The sequence below is a fragment of the Engystomops pustulosus genome, chromosome 8, assembly GCF_040894005.1.
Source record: "Engystomops pustulosus chromosome 8, aEngPut4.maternal, whole genome shotgun sequence".
Lineage (NCBI taxonomy): Eukaryota > Metazoa > Chordata > Amphibia > Anura > Leptodactylidae > Engystomops > Engystomops pustulosus.
The window spans coordinates 81,868,053-81,883,865 of NC_092418.1; the positions used below are offsets into that span (position 1 = coordinate 81,868,053).

General features: G+C 41.9%; 1 protein-coding gene and 1 long non-coding RNA gene across 11 annotated transcripts in view; one reads left to right on the forward strand and one right to left on the reverse strand.

Moving 5' to 3' along the window:
* LOC140075480 (uncharacterized) overlaps positions 1-6,845 on the forward strand; it is a 50,811-nt gene extending 43,966 nt beyond the window's left edge. The window contains exon 3 of the long non-coding RNA XR_011849429.1: positions 6,637-6,845. This is a non-coding gene — a long non-coding RNA (uncharacterized lncRNA). The remainder of the gene's footprint in view (positions 1-6,636) is intronic.
* The window catches only part of LOC140075479 (UDP-glucuronosyltransferase 1A1-like), a 45,659-nt gene continuing 33,368 nt past the window's right edge, over positions 3,523-15,813 (reverse strand). For 9 of the 10 annotated variants that reach the window (XM_072121487.1, XM_072121484.1, XM_072121489.1 and 6 more), the window contains exons 2-5: positions 7,690-7,821; positions 6,947-7,034; positions 4,643-4,862; positions 3,523-3,937 (exon numbers count right to left, since the gene is read on the reverse strand). In XM_072121487.1, the coding sequence (XP_071977588.1) occupies positions 3,646-3,937; positions 4,643-4,862; positions 6,947-7,034; positions 7,690-7,821 (732 nt within the window). In that variant the 3' untranslated portion in view covers positions 3,523-3,645. Of the gene's footprint in view, positions 3,938-4,642; positions 4,863-6,946; positions 7,035-7,689; positions 7,822-11,638; positions 12,504-15,813 lie in introns of those variants that run through there. The other variant, XM_072121494.1, reaches the window with a different exon arrangement.

Below are 15,813 nucleotides of genomic sequence, written 5' to 3' on the forward strand. Positions count from 1 at the left end.
ACATTTTACAAAAATTAAAACCTGTACAAACATTTTTTGGGGATTTCGCCATCTTCTGGCGCAAGTAACTTTTTTATACTTAGGTATACAGAGCTTTGGGAGGTGTTGTTTTTTGCGACTTTTGATGACGTTTACATGTTATCATGTACGACCTTTTGATCACTTTTTATAAAAAATTTTTATATTTTTTAAAATGGCAAAAAAGTGCCATTTTCAACTTTGGGCGCTATTTTCCGTTACGGGATCAAACGCAATGAAAAACCGTTACTAGGGTTCATTCACATGGCCGTCTACGGGGACGTACATGCGGTCGCATGTACATCCCCATGGACGGCAATAGCAGCACGGTGGGGATACGGTGCCACACATATGTGGCACCGATCCGGGCCCGACACTGCAAAAATATAGAGCATGCTCTATCTTTCAGCGAGAGTGTGGCCGTGCGCCGCTGTTTTCTATGGAGGGAGGAGGGGTCACCTCTACCTCCTCTCGCGGGCATACCGCGTGAGTATGCACCCTTATATTTTGATACATCGGGCATTTTCAGACGCGTCAATACCTAATGTGTTTATGATTTTTACTGTTTATTTATATCAGTTCTAGGGAAAGGGGGGTGATTTTAATTTTTTAGGTTTTTTATTATAATTTTTTTTTAACTTTTTTTTAATTTTACTATTTTTCAGACTCCCTAGGGAAATTTAACCCTAGGTTGTCTGATTGACCTTACCATATACTGCCATACTACAGTATGGAAGTATATGGGGATTTGCCTCCTCATTCATTGTAATTTGGCTCCTCATAGCACATTGTAATGAAAGGGTTAACACGAAGGAACCTCGGGTCTTCAGAAGACCCGAGGCTGTCATGGTGATGACGTTACGGGGAGCGACAATCCTCGTCTAGCAAAGACTTACTGGCTATGGTAAGCCCGTGAGCCCTCTCCATGCACCCGCATGCGGCATGTGAGTGTAGTATTACGTCACATGTCGGTAAGGGGTTAAAATATAATCTACAGCAGGAGGCCTTGAGTCCTGTCTGGTGAACTCTGTGCTAGGCTTTAGACTGGGTGCCCACAGAGAGGACTCTGACTGCCTCCTCTGAACCCGTGCCATAGGTTCGCCACCACTGTACTATATTATTTATTGCCCACACTAACCAGTGCACTGTTTTGTTAGGCTTTGCGCCATGCACGCAACTGAAATCGGAGGGCGTGGCCGTAAAAAACCTGACAGATTCTGAAAAACCGCCGCATTTAAAATAAAAAAAGTTCCGCTTGACACGCACTTACCTGCACCCAGCGGGGGACGGTGAACTTCAGTGCACTCCGACGGATCTCAGCGCAGCAGCGACACCTAGTGGACATCGGGGGAACTGCCTTAGTGAATCCCGGCCGGACCCGAATCCTCCGTAGAGAACGCGCCGCTGGATCGGGAATGGACCGGGCAAGTAAATCTGCCCCATAATGATATCATTGCTCCCGCTGGGTTAAGTCACTCCGCTGGCTGAGAGCAATGGCAGAGAAGAGACACTGAATACTGAGCGAGGGCACAAGAAAGTGGACGTTATACAGCAAAGGCTACAGGAAGGGGCTATTTTAAAGCTGAGCGGACCTCAGGCATTATACAGTGTGGGGTTATTATAGGATAGGGTAATATAACAGCAACACATGGCTATAGGCAATGGACTGGAGCCCAATCAATGAGGTGTATGCAGAGCTGTATTATATTATGGCCAGAGTGACAATTGCAGTATGTAGTGAATTTTATCAACTACAGACAGGGCCGGATTATAGACGGGGCACCATCTTGCCCCCCCCAGGGGGCCCCCACCAGATGCCACCCCCGCGCCTCCCCTCCTGAGCCGACATGAAGCCCGGCCGCATCCCCGGCACAGGAGACTGCCAGTGCCACCTGCCCCCCCCCCCGGCACAGGTCACAGCCTCCCCACCCGCCCATCCGCTTGCATGGTCAAGCTTACCGCCCCGCGCCCGCCCTCCGCCTATTCCCCTGCAAGGCTGAGCCACATGTAGCTGTGTTACTGGGGATGAGGCAGCTGTATGTAGCTGTGTTACTGGGGGCGAGACAGCTGTATGTAGCTGTGTTACTGGGGATGAGGCAGCTGTATGTAGCTGTGTTACTGGGGATGAGGCAGCTGTATGTAGCTGTGTTACTGGGGATGAGGCAGCTGTATGTAGCTGTGTTACAGCTGGGATAGTGGAAAGTGAGCAGGAGGACGTGTATGCATGCTACACTTAGTGGGGGCCTCCACCAGATTTTGCGCCCAGGGGCCCCCACTGACCTTAATCCGGCCCTGACTACAGATCCAAAACTCTTAGAGTTTATATGCTCCCATCATCTATGATGTGCTGATTTACTGTTACTTTGAGACACTTTTCGTGTGCTGTGTGATTTATGGCTTTGTTGGTCCATGTATATCTGGGAGATTTTCTGCTGAACTACATGGTAGGGTGTTCTTCCTTTCATGTTGTTATTGCGGATATCTGTGTTCTAAGATTCTATGTAATAGTATGGATTATACCACTTTATGAGGGAGTAGATGGATATTGTATTAAGGCCCCTTTACATTTTTCAGCGGTTGCATGTCATTAATGTGATTTGCACATTGCAGTACACAGTACATATTGCTATTTTATAACCAGCCACCTTTGTCTACATTTAAGCTTCTTCTCCTTTGGGCCCTAAGGCCACATTTATAGAATGCGTTTTAATTGCATTTTGAAAGGCATAGAAAAAGTATCAGGTAAATTACATCCCAAAACACACTTTTTAAAAATCATTTTAGGTGCATCTGGAGAATTTCCTCCCGAAACATTTGCATTCAGACGTCAGGGAGGAGATTCCCGTGATACACTTAAAATTTAATTCAATCTTGTGAACATGGATGTAAGGTTCAGCATTAGATGGGATTGAAAGCAATCAGTCTCTCTGCCAGTTCCTAGTGTGCCCCCCCCCCCCTCATAATGTGGCCTCCTCTCATCTCCCCCTCATATTTTGACCTCTCATCTCTACCTCTTATTGTGGCCTCACATCTCATAACCGCCTATATTCTGTGCCCCCTCTCATATCTCACCATGATGTCGGCCCCCTCTTATACCCCCCTTATATTCTGGGCCCCCTCTCATACCCCCCATATTGTGACCCACCAACTCCTCCTCTTTTCCCTGTTCAAATGAATTTTACAAAAAATAAACACCACATACTCACCTGTCCCCCAGCAGCTCTCCTCTTCTTATATTCCTCTGTGCTATGATGACGACAGATGATGACATCATCACTGGACTCCTGCTGGCATCACAGCTACAGGGGAACAGTGATGATGCAGAGAGTCCATCTGGGTAATTCAACTTCTCTCCAGCCACAGATAGTGTTGTAATCAAAGAGGGTCATTTTATGATGACACTATACCTTTGATAAGTCCTTTTTAAGTACTGTCTGCTGAAGTGGAATATCACAGGGACAACTGTATGTATAATGTCTAGTGTGAAACTATTAAAGCTTAACATATCTTGAGGAATTGATCTTTAATTGCAATTTTCATAAAGAACAGTATTTTTTGCATTCCTGAGGGACAATTTCTACAAAGAAGCAGTTTTTCTCAATAAAAAAAGATAATTGTACATAACATCTATTCTTTCTTTGATTTGGACTTCGGTCTAGATTTTCGTCCACAGCATCTCCGGCAGGTATATGTGCAGCACTTAATGCTGATGAAGAGTGTGGTGACCAGCACAGCGAGCAGGAAGGCAAATACATCTAGAGAGTGGTACTGTATCCAGTTCAGATCATGCGCAGCTGGTCGCAGGTGGGGTGCACCCTTGTGTCTCATGACAAACTCTACCCAGTGAACGGCAAGATCCAGAGGATGGATTGGTCTATCCAGATGCAGAGCAGATAATCTCTGAATGTTCTCCTTGTAGCTAAGTTTGACACATGAAAAAGGGTTACACATAGGTTTACCTATGATGGCTGTAGTCTATATATAAAATAAATAATCAAATTCAAAAAGAGTGGTTAAAAGATTAGCCTTTATAGGTACTGGGAGGACTCTTGTGTACACAAGGTCCAACACACATGTATGTGAATTTCAAGACTGGAGGTCAAAGTTTGTGGTTACATTGGGTAGGTAGAAGCCTTTGAGCACGGCTGCTGCCCAAACCCCACACTACTGCATGTGTGTACCCCTTGGCTGAGTAGAGGAACTATCTAAAATTTTCATCCAAAATGGTTTGCAAAATTTTAAGTAAAATCTACTTAGCAAGGGGGCGGGCTGTGTAAAATTACAAAATAACAATGACCAAAAGAAATGACCTGCAGCAACTTATATGTACATGTTACAAAAAAGCCTGTAGCGCACACACTGTCCTAACAAGGTAAATATTTGGGGACATATAAGGGCATTCCTAACTTTTTCTTTTTGGATAGATATAGTTTGGCTGAAAATATAGCAAAAGCAATTATTAGATAAGAGAAGGGGTATCCAATAGTAATAGCATGGATATAATCTTAAAATGTACATTATTAGCTTTAATTCTGTCTCTCTATTCCAAGAGAACTGCAACATGGAAGCTGAATGTTGCAAATTACTAGAAGAAAAAATGTTTATATTTATGATTTATGCTTACCTTGGAACATTGATAACTGCATCAAGAGCATCGCTAAGATCTTCTGGTGTCATGTCCAAGACATTTAGTGTTAATCCAGCACCTCGGGACTCAATCCTCTTAGCATTATCCATTTGGTCACCAAACAGGGGTAACATGACCATAGGAACAGCATTACAGATACCCTCGTAGATTCCATGTGATCCCGCATGGGTAATAAAGGCTCGGGCTTTTGGATGTGCTAATGAAATATGAAAAAGATTGTCAGAGATGCCAAAGTTCTGAGCAAAATAATAAGCTAAAATTGTACATGGGCAGTGTTTTTGTGTTTCCCGTAGACAGAGAAAGCATCCATTCAATTAATTGGCAGAGAAGGTGCATGAATCTCCATCTCAACACTTGTTATCGGCCCTTTTAAATAGACAGATACACCACTTTGTGCATGTTGAGGAGCGGCGTAGACGGTTTGGTGCCGGCGTGTGAATGCCTGGCCCACAACTTTCAGTATAGTGTCTTTTGGAAAACCATAGCAAAACCCTGCCAGTTAAGACCAGAGTTTGCACCCGTATCCACTAAGAGGCCGGAGCCTCTTAGTGAATACAAGCACTAGACCGCCAGCCTGGGCTGCTTCTGGTGCCTGAGGTAGGAACTTTATTCCGCCTCAGGTGGCAGATTGCAGGCCCTTTTGGGGTTGGAAGATCTCCACCGGTAGTACGGACTTGTCAAGTACATACTACCTGAAAAATCAATTACATCTGTGCCTTTAAGTCATTGCACATTCTGGCCTGTATCACCACACACAACGCTTCTGGCACTGGCGGGCGGGCAGCTGCAGGGGAGCACTGGGGCTGGAGGTAAGCACAATGTTTAAACTTTTGGGTATCATAGCTGTATACTATATACTATGTTTTATACTGATATATATATATATATACAGTATATAGCTGTATAATATATGTATAATATATATATAAAATGTATTATATACTGTATATATAATGCTGGGAGAGGCTGTGTATTACTGGTAAAGGCTATTTATTACTGGGAAGACTGTGTATTACTGTGGAGAGCTTTGTACTGCTGGGGGAGTCTGTGTACTACTCAAGGAGACTGTGTACTTCTGGAGTGGTTGTGTGCTACTGGTGGAGGATGTGTACTGCTATGGGAGTTGCGTACTGATGGGGAGGTTGTCTACTGATGGGGAGGCTGTGTATGCAAGGGGAGGTTGTGTACTGATGGGGAGGCTGTGTACTGCTATTGGAGGTTGTGTACTGATGGGGAGGCTGTGTACTGCTATGGGAGGTTGTGTACTGATGGGGAGGCTGTGTACTGATGGGGGATGCTGTGTACTGCTGGGGGATGCTGTGTACTGCTGGGGAGGTTGTGTACTGACGGGGAGGCTGTGTACTGCTGGGGAGGTTGTGTACTGACGGGGAGGCTGTGTACTGCTATGGGAGGTTGTGCACTGATGGGGAGGCTGTGTACTGATGGGGAGGCTGTGTACTGATGGGGGATGCTGTGTACTGATGGGGAGGTTGTGTACTGATGGGGAGGCTGTGTACTGCTAGGGGAGGTTGTGTATTGATGGGGAGACTGTCTACTGCTGGGGGAGGCTGTGTGCTGCTGGGGGAGGCTGTGTACTATTTATCTACTATGTATGTATCTTGTAAGACAAAAAACTTTTGGAAAAAATAAAGGAAGAACAATTCCCAAATTGACATATTGAAATCCTCCATCATACAAAAAAAATTGTATTAAACACGATTAAAAAAACTATTTCTGAAGCCCAGGTGTTAACAAACATAAACTACGGGTTAACTGTTCCTAAACTGCAGATATTGAAAGAGAATTGTGGGGCATGTTGTATTTCTTTGCTTTGCAGGGCTGGTAGCCTCCGCCACAGGTATTCCCCTCCTCCCTTTCAGCGCTCGCTTCTTTGTACTTCTATAGAAGGTGAATAAATGCTGTTACCTGATGTGTATTGTTGACTAACACTTTGAACTTTGGTTTCTTAGATTGGGATGAGAAGATATTAGGTTTTTCAGAGCAAAGACACAGGTAAAGAGAAGTAGGGCAAAAAGTGGAGATTGAGATGAAAGGAGGGGAGATAGAGAGACAACAAGCAAAATGAAAAGTACATTGGTAACATAGAGACGGAGGTATGAGAAGGACATGAAGCTGATTTCTTACAAGGTCGAATATTCTTGATATTCTCATGATTGGAGTAGGTAACGTTATAGTTCTTTCAACGAAAAGTACTGTAAAACCAAACTTTTACACTCTGTTTTGTGAAGGATGCATCTCTCTAGTATTGTATATACTTACCAAGCAGGTCATTCTGTGGAAGCCACTTCACCAGGTGTGTGTTGTTCGCCAGATTCGAAGGTACTTTCCCTGTATATCTCCAGATAACCTACAATCATAAACAGTGGATTCCGGTGATAAATCAAGTATAAAACAGCAAAACTCAGGTGCGGTAAACTTTGCAGGGAATGTGTCTTAGGTGCAAAATAAAAACACAAATCCACTTATGCGCCAGATTAATAAAAAGGGAAAGAAAAAGAATGTGTTATAATACTCCCTACGTGTTGCGATATGGGACATGTGGTGTTCAGGGCAAAGGTTTTTTTTTTTTTTAATTTTTTTAAAAAAAAGATTCCCTTTTTTTTAAAGAATTCCATGCGTTTCTACATAAAAACAGAGGCATATAACAGGTCAGGAGCACAAAACTGTATATTTTATAATTGTAGCTCCAGACAACAAAAAAAAATTTCGCCCTATTTACAATTGGACTTTCAATTTTTTTTCCTGTAATGGGACCAAGGATTATCAATAAAACTAACTTCATTACAGACTTCTTACAGCTGAGCATTGCAGCGTGGGACTAAAGTAAAGCATCCAGAGAGCTTCATCAAAGGTCACAGTGGGCAGAGGGGTCAGTCTGTAAGTCGGGTGTACTTAAGTAGGGGGTCACCTGTACTGGATATTTATTCTTACTATTCAGCACATCATTACTGATAAAGAAATTACTTTAGATGCAAGTAGGGTGACCCAACTGATTTTCTTACCGTTTGGGGAATGTATCGGAAAGCTTCTGCTATATCCATTGCCTTGTTCATAGGAATCTCAGACACCATTGATCCCAGGGAGAAAACCACAAAGCCATGTTCTCCAGAGCTGTTAACTATCTTCTCAAAATCCTGAAAAATATTAAATATTTACGGTTATGCAGAATGTAATGAATGGAATTTTTGCAAAAGATTAGTAATAATGTTACAGATTGATTCAGATGTATGCGCTAAGCGGAGGCACTAGAAGCCTATGGGGAGTGGATGCAACATATTGCATCCCTACTCCCAACCTCACTCAGGCGTTAGCAGACAAGGAATACCCGGTGATGTCACTGTCTACATAAGGATGAACGGGGTGTTTCCCCAGTGCACTCCTCCTCCCACATTCAGGGGGGAGTACCCCCAGACAATGTATCCCAATATATAAGCAAACAGTGGGATATATCTGTGCCATACCTTGTATGGTCATGTTTGAAACAGGTGATGTAAACCCAGCCATATGTGTTTCCATCACATTTATTGTGCATTTAAGACACTTGTTTAACCTTATCAAGGAGACATAGTTTAACAGGAAAGAAGTATAGAGTGAGGGAAAGTGGGAGGGCAAAGTAAGCCAACAAATAGGCAAAATATAATTAGACCAGTGGTGGCGAACCTATGGCACGGGTGCCAGAGGTGGCACTCGGAGCCCTCTATATGGGCACGCTTGCCATCACCCCAGGGCAGAGTTCGCCAGACAGGACTCAAGGCCTCTTGCAGTCGCAGGCAGCCCAGGACCCCAGAAGGAAGCTACAATGATAATCTAAACTTCTTATCCTTCTTTCTACTGTATTGGTGTCTGTCCACAGGGGCCTATACAATTTATTCCTGTGAAAGAGCAGGGAGTAATAAGTTACTGCTTAAATTGTCGCTTCAACACTTTGCGAAAATATGTGGGTTTTGGTTGTAGTTTGGGCACTCTGTGTCAAAAAGGTTTGCCATCACTGAATTAGACTATACAATCTCATGATACAACATATTTTTATCCAGAATCAGCCACTTTACTAAGTCTGGTTCATTATTAGATTCTTAGTTTCATCTTAACTTCAAATTTTGAAAGGTAAAAACGCCTGGTACTGTATATTCACTTTAATGTATATGGGAACTTCTAAATCCTAAAAATTCGGAAGATAAAGGGATCAGACAGTTCAGTTCAACATTCCTAACCCTCCTGATCAAAAGACAGTAAATTAAATCCATCCCTGCTTAGGCACAAAAATCTACAACAAAATGTGTACCGCTTTCTTGCAAAGCTGGTGGATGCCGGGAATCATGTGCCATTCAGGCAGACACAAAAGGGCTTACAAAATTGTATGTACATATTAAATTCTAATTTATCTAATTTAAATTATAAATTTATAAACTTGTTCATGTAGTGACTACCTGTCCGAGGGTTTTCCTGTTGTCACAGAGGATGCCTCCAATAAAAACCTCATCTGGCAAACTCTAAGGTAAAGTCATATCTCAAGAGCCAAATGGAAGCACGACTGAAGAGATCCACTGCACGGACATCTCTTTTCAGAAATTCTGTGGCCATTCTGGCATAAGGCTGGTAAATAATGTGACATATTATATAGCCAAGAATGCGGACAAGAACATTGTTCACCATGTGGTCGGTGTAAGTGGTGAAATATCTTGGTACGTATGAAAGTGGGCTTGGAGACCTTGTGGCCTCTTGAATTATTCCAAAAGGGACATGCAGGTAGAAGACAGAAGGGATAGAGAGGTGTTCTGCAATTATTGGACCACAAGGAACCACAGGATCAGTCAGCAAAGCATCAAACTTGGCTTCTTCCAAGAGCTGGATAAGAGAGGAATTCTGCAGAAGGCACCTACATGCTCCTAGCATCCAACTATTTCCATTAGATACTTGGTGGTATAAGTTAATAACCTTATTTATAAGTGATGTTTGCATAAAGGCTCTCTTGATTACTGCCTTGAGCTCTGATTTCACATACAATGTGCCTTCACACAAAGAGTAAGTCTTTATAGTATAACCCTCCACACCTTTCAGAAGATAGCTGTGTTATGGAATCACAATCACAACTTGGTGACCTCTTTCAGACAACCTCTTGACTACGTTTCGCATGCTTAGCCAACAACTTCCTTCCTGGGGCACCACTAGTAATTTTCCCCCATTAAGTGAATGGAAATTCAGAAAAACAATGAGAAAAATTAAAAAGAATTTGCAGTTCTGAGTGTACATTTCTTCTGCCTTAACACAAAGTAGACAACCTGAAAAACATAGATTTCCCAGTTTTGTTTATAGTACTCGGAAAGCGAACTTTGAATTCAGGTCAAATATACAAGGCACTCCTAGAACACATGGATCAAAATGTAAACTTTCATCATATATTAATCCAGGAGCTTAAAGGGCTATTTCCATTTCAACAAGTAATTGCTATTGTTTGAATAATAAAAAGTTTAACAAATTTCCAATATTCTTTCTGTATCAATTGCTCACAGATTACTAGATCTCTGTTTGCTGTCCTTCTATAGAAATCTTTATTGTTTACTTCCAGTGGACAGAACTCTGGTCACACAGGTGCACCGTTCGTTATAATCCACAGCTCTGGTTACTCTCTATGACATATGGAGCCGTGCACCTGTGTGACCATGGTCAGATGTCTGTCCACTGGAAGTAAACAATAAAGATTTCTATATAATGACTGCAAGCAAAGATCTAGAAAGCTGTAAGGAATTGATACAGAAAGTATATTGGAAAATTGTAGTATTTTTTGTTATACAAACCATAACATTAATAGTGGGAATAACCCTTTAACTAGAAAAGGCTAGGCCCTATAGCAAAATTGTGGTTAAACATCTAAAATTACACTACTCATCAAACCTCTAGTAGTAACCAATTCCAGGCAATTTGCATATGAGATTGATGGTATTTTTACAGGTTATTTAATGAGTTTTAAGATAAAAGAGGAGGGGGCTGTTAGTTTAGTAGTGATAAAGCCGGGGACAATATTAACACCACAGGGTGAAACTAGTCTGGGCTCTTGGGCCCCCAGTCACTGTGGGGTGCGTAGTAGCGAATGCTACATGTACTATAGTGGTAGTTACACTAGTAGAGGATAGAAATCTGAAAGCAAGCAAAGACCTAGAAAAAAAACCCGTCAATGTATATAGAAAATATATTGTATTGTTTCATGATACAAATAATCACATTTACTTAAATGGACAACCTCTTTAAATCTGGTGCTGTATAAGGCTTTCTTTCTAATGTTGAAAACTCATGATTAGTATAACTTACCTAGATCAAGAAACACAACAAGTCTATGCTATACAGACAATTACCTTTACCATCCAAGTGAGATCAATACTGAAGATTCTTGAATATATTTTTGCTGACTAGGGCAAATGACACATTGGGGCTTATTTACTAAGGGGCCATGTGGATCTGTCATCGGCTTTTAGAAATCTTCAGGTTTGGGATGATCCAATGGATTTGGACTGAGCGCGGGATTTAACTTTCAAATTGTGTCGCAAGACATGCACTAGTATACAACGTCAAGAAGAAGGTGAACTCCGGCGGACCTGAGCGGGGAAGTGACACATGCAAGAAATCTGGCGCATGATCATTGCAAATTGCGTGTGCATGATTGTCGGACAACACACAGCAGGGATCGCGACAGGACCGGGTAAGTAAATGTGCCCCATTGTGTCCCATCCCAAGATGGGAATGTGCAATAATGGAGAATATATATAAGCAAAATATTGCCAATTGCAGCCACGTATGGGAATAAGCTTTCCTAACTGCTGTACCGATGGATAGATAAATATGCAGTTTTATAGGTTTACATAATGTATTAACCAAATTCATTTTTGCTGAATGAAACAGATATTGTAAAATCAATCATAGGACCAGGAAAAACAACCTTTTTCTTCATGTACTCACACTTGTCAGGTTTTTTCTATTAACACAGTTGATGCCTCCTATGCTGATCATATTGGGCATTACTGGCCTTATGAACTCAAACACAAAGTCATATTTCAAAAGCCATATAGATGATCGACTGTAGAGGTCTGCCATGGAAACTTCTTTCTGCAGGAATCCCGAAGCCAAGCGCCCATAGTCATTATAAAGAAGCCTACAAAGAAAGCCATCAAATCCCCAAAGAACTGTATTCCTTATCCTTTGAGAGAAGCTCATGTGATCAGTGTACATGCTGAAGAATCTTGGCACATAAGAAGGAGGACTTGGACACTGTGTGGCCTGCTGGTCCATGCCACATGGTAGACTTCTCAAAAAACTCACTGAGGGAAGTCCTAGATGTTCAGAAACAATATGTCCACATGGAAAAATAGGGGATAGTAAGGTAGCATCAAAGCTTTGTCTTCTCAAGTATCCAATAACTTCTTCATTCTGGAGTAGTTGCCGACATGTTGTATGCAGAATGTCGCTGATATTATTTATTCTTTTAAAGGTTCTCACAATTCTTTTCATAATAGGAAGTTCTGTGAAAAGATTCTGAGTAGATTGTGACATTTGGTCCTTAAGTTGTTGTGTTGTATACGGTACCGGATATGTCTTCAAGATGTAATGGGCTGAAGCTTTTACATGCAGGTTGCTTTCTGGAACCAGTACTACAATCTGATGGCCTTGTTGTCCTAGTTTCTCTACTAAAGACACCATACTGATCCAATGGCTTCCATCCATAGGCATTACCAGCAAATTCCCAGCATATGTACAAGGAAGGGATCCAAGAAACAACGTAAGAACAAACAAAGATCCAGTTGTCTTTGGCTCCATGTGGATTATATATCACTACAGCTTCAGGTGAACATCCATCAGAATATAAAGCATTTTCTGTGTTATATGTGCTGCTCCACAGATAATGGTTAAACCAGGGGGCAGCGGACTATGATCATTAACCTAACGCAATAATGTTTACATGAAATGTGTCTCCTAGCAGCTTTTCTCTACAAACAGGTACTTGGACCTATTCTTTTTTTGTCTTTTTGCTCTATTTTCTCACAACTATGATAGCAACCTTTGTGCCCAAGCACAACCAATAGCAACAATCTGGGGATTAAACATTAGGGGGGATTTATTTAAAAGCCTATTGAATTGTGCTGTGATAGACTGATTGTATGTCTTATGCAGATCTCTTGATTAGGACAATGTCCGCAGAGGTCAGGGGATGTAACAATAGTTATATGGTACTGCTGGAGGCTTAGATAAAGCACAAAGCGGTAATAAAGCTGGTCATACACATTAGATTAAGTACATTGACTTCAATCACACTATCGGATCATTTTAGGGAATCTATCAGCAGTTTTGATCCTGCAGACAGTGTTGGGTATTGATCCTTGAAGGCTATTTAATCATACTTTAGTTAAATAATACATTAATCATACATTGTTAGTAGCATCAGAGTTCGAAAAGTTGCTTACATTGGCATAAGGATAACCACATACAGGACTAAAAAATGTATATGGTCATGTGCATGTAAACTAAAGGCAGGGCCAGATTATAGGCGGGGATCCCAGGATGCACGCCCCGGGCCCCCATCATCTTGCTTCCACAGAGGTTCCCCAGCAGATGATCATGTCTGACAGGCAGGTACAGTGGGCTTGCAGTGACAGCTGGATGCACAGCTGTGTCCTGCACACTGATTCACACTGCTGTGAGCTGACTGTCTCTGGCTGAGTAATGCACTGCAGTGGTGCTGGATATAGATGTATTACTGGGGTTGAGGCGGCTGTATATAGATGTATTACAGGAGGTGAGGAGGTTGTATATGGATGTAGTACTGGGGGTGAGGCAGCTGTATGTAGATGCATTACTCGAGGTATCACAGCTGTATAGATGTATTACTGGGGGTTGAGGCAGCAGTATAAAGATGTAATACTGGGGGTGTGGCGGCTTTATGTAGAAGTATTACTGAGGGGTGAGGCTGCTGTATGTAGATATATTAATGGGGATGAGGCAGCTATATATAGATATATTACTAGGGGTTGATGCAGCTGTATATACATGAAATACTGGGGGTTAGCCAGCTGTAGATAGATGTATTACTGGGGGGTCTGCAGCTGTGTATAGATGTTTTACTGGGGGGTTTTGGCGGCTGTATGTGGAAATTGAGCAGGAGGACACGAGTATGCTACACTCATTGGGGGCCTCCAACAAATTTTGCGCCTAGGGGCTTCCACCGACCTTAATCCAGCCCTGATAAAGGCTGTAGCAGGCTTCTGGTTGTATACTACAGCAGTCAATTAGAGCAAAGAGAAGTGACTAGGGAGCAGTTTAAATAATTATAATAATTATGTGTTCTAATTTATGTATTAAAAAGATGGATATTGGTGGATAGTAAACTCAATTTTACTCATCATAGCGAGGTGTCTACTGCTAAAAATAAAAATTCTGGGATGTATCAAGATAGGAATAGATTCTAATGATAAGGACATAGGGGCACATTTACTAAGGTCCTTCCACCAGTTTTCTGTTACACTTTACACGCTCTTTTACCAACATGCTACATACTAGTATCTCAAATGCTTAGCCCTCTCCATACAAGGTGGGCGTTTACTGCATATCGCAGCAAACACCCACTGTTAACACCTGCGGTAAGTGCTGGCACCAATAGTGGGTTTGGGCTGTCTGGGCGATGTATGAAAATATTATAAAACCTATGCAAATTTGGTATCCCCCTGATCACACCGACCCAAAGAATGTCGCACGGCCCATGTTAAAGGTGCACCAAAAAAACGTGGTGCACTCTTTCGGAGCAGTGCAGAGGGTGTTAGATTCATTACGAACAGGCATTAAAAATCCAGAATTTGGCGCCCTCTGCACTTTACACAGGCAAACTGCATATTGTGCATAGTGTTAGCCGTATACAAATCCCTGGTCAGACCATACATGGAATATTGTGTACAGTTTTGGGCACCAGTGTCTAAAAATGACATAGAAGAATGGAATGGGTGCAGAGGAGAGCAACCAAGATTATCAGGGGGATGGGGGGACTAGAATAAAATGACAAAATTACAAAATTTAGGATTATTCAGTTTAGAAAAAAGATGACTAAGGGGAGACCTCATTACAATGTACAAATACCTGAACGGACAGTACAAGGATCTCTCCAAAGATCTTTTTATACCTAGGCCTGTGACCAGGACAAGGGGGCATTCTCTATGCCTAGGGGAGCGGAGGTTCTACCATCACCATAGACAAAGGTTCTTTACAGTGAGATTGTGCAATAATATCACATCATATGGGTAAAACACTTTTTGTTAGTAGTTTCTGTTGATCCAAGCAGTTACTCTGACCTACTAGGGGTCGGGAAGGAATTTTTCCCTTCTGTGGGCCAATTGACATAAATTTTTCAGGGTTTTTGCCTTCTTTGGGATCAACGCAATATAATGTATAGGTGGACCTTGATGGACTGATGTCTTTTCCTAACCTCTTTTACTGTGATACTATGATACAGAGATCTTGCAGCACTGCAGTTAGAGGAGACACTCCTCTGCTCCAACTCCAGCGACAATCCTGAAATATATATCCATTTTTCCCAGTCTTTTTTGCTGCTAACTACATATAGAAAAAAATTATTGTTAATCTCTTTGGGGGATATAAGTTCATACCTGTATTCAACAAGTTATGTTAGAACTTTTGTTACTATGGAAGGGCCTTTGACCTCAATGGGGAATGGAAGGATAACGGAAGACGTTAAATTTTTGTTTCCTTTATGCTCTCCTATAAATTAGAGTTTTAACAGTAAATAAGGTGGCATGAACTGGGCCTAATGCGTCTACAGTTTTGAACTGCAGAATATGTAATCTATGCCTTCTATGGCACAGAGATCTACAACTAAATGTGTGCAATTTTCCTGCGTGCCAGGAATTATGCGCCATAATTTGGGAACTCTCAGGTGTTTCTCTAAGCCTTAAAGGGGTATTCCAATCTGGGCATTCACATTTAATTAAATTCATTTTCCATATGTAAACATTTCTTCAATTGGATGTTAATAAAAAAAATGTTCCTGTGTCAAGATAATTTCTCATAAATGTAGCCATGTTGTCCCTTAAAAACGAGCTTCCTCAGATACGACCAACTCAAATTTTGGTAGC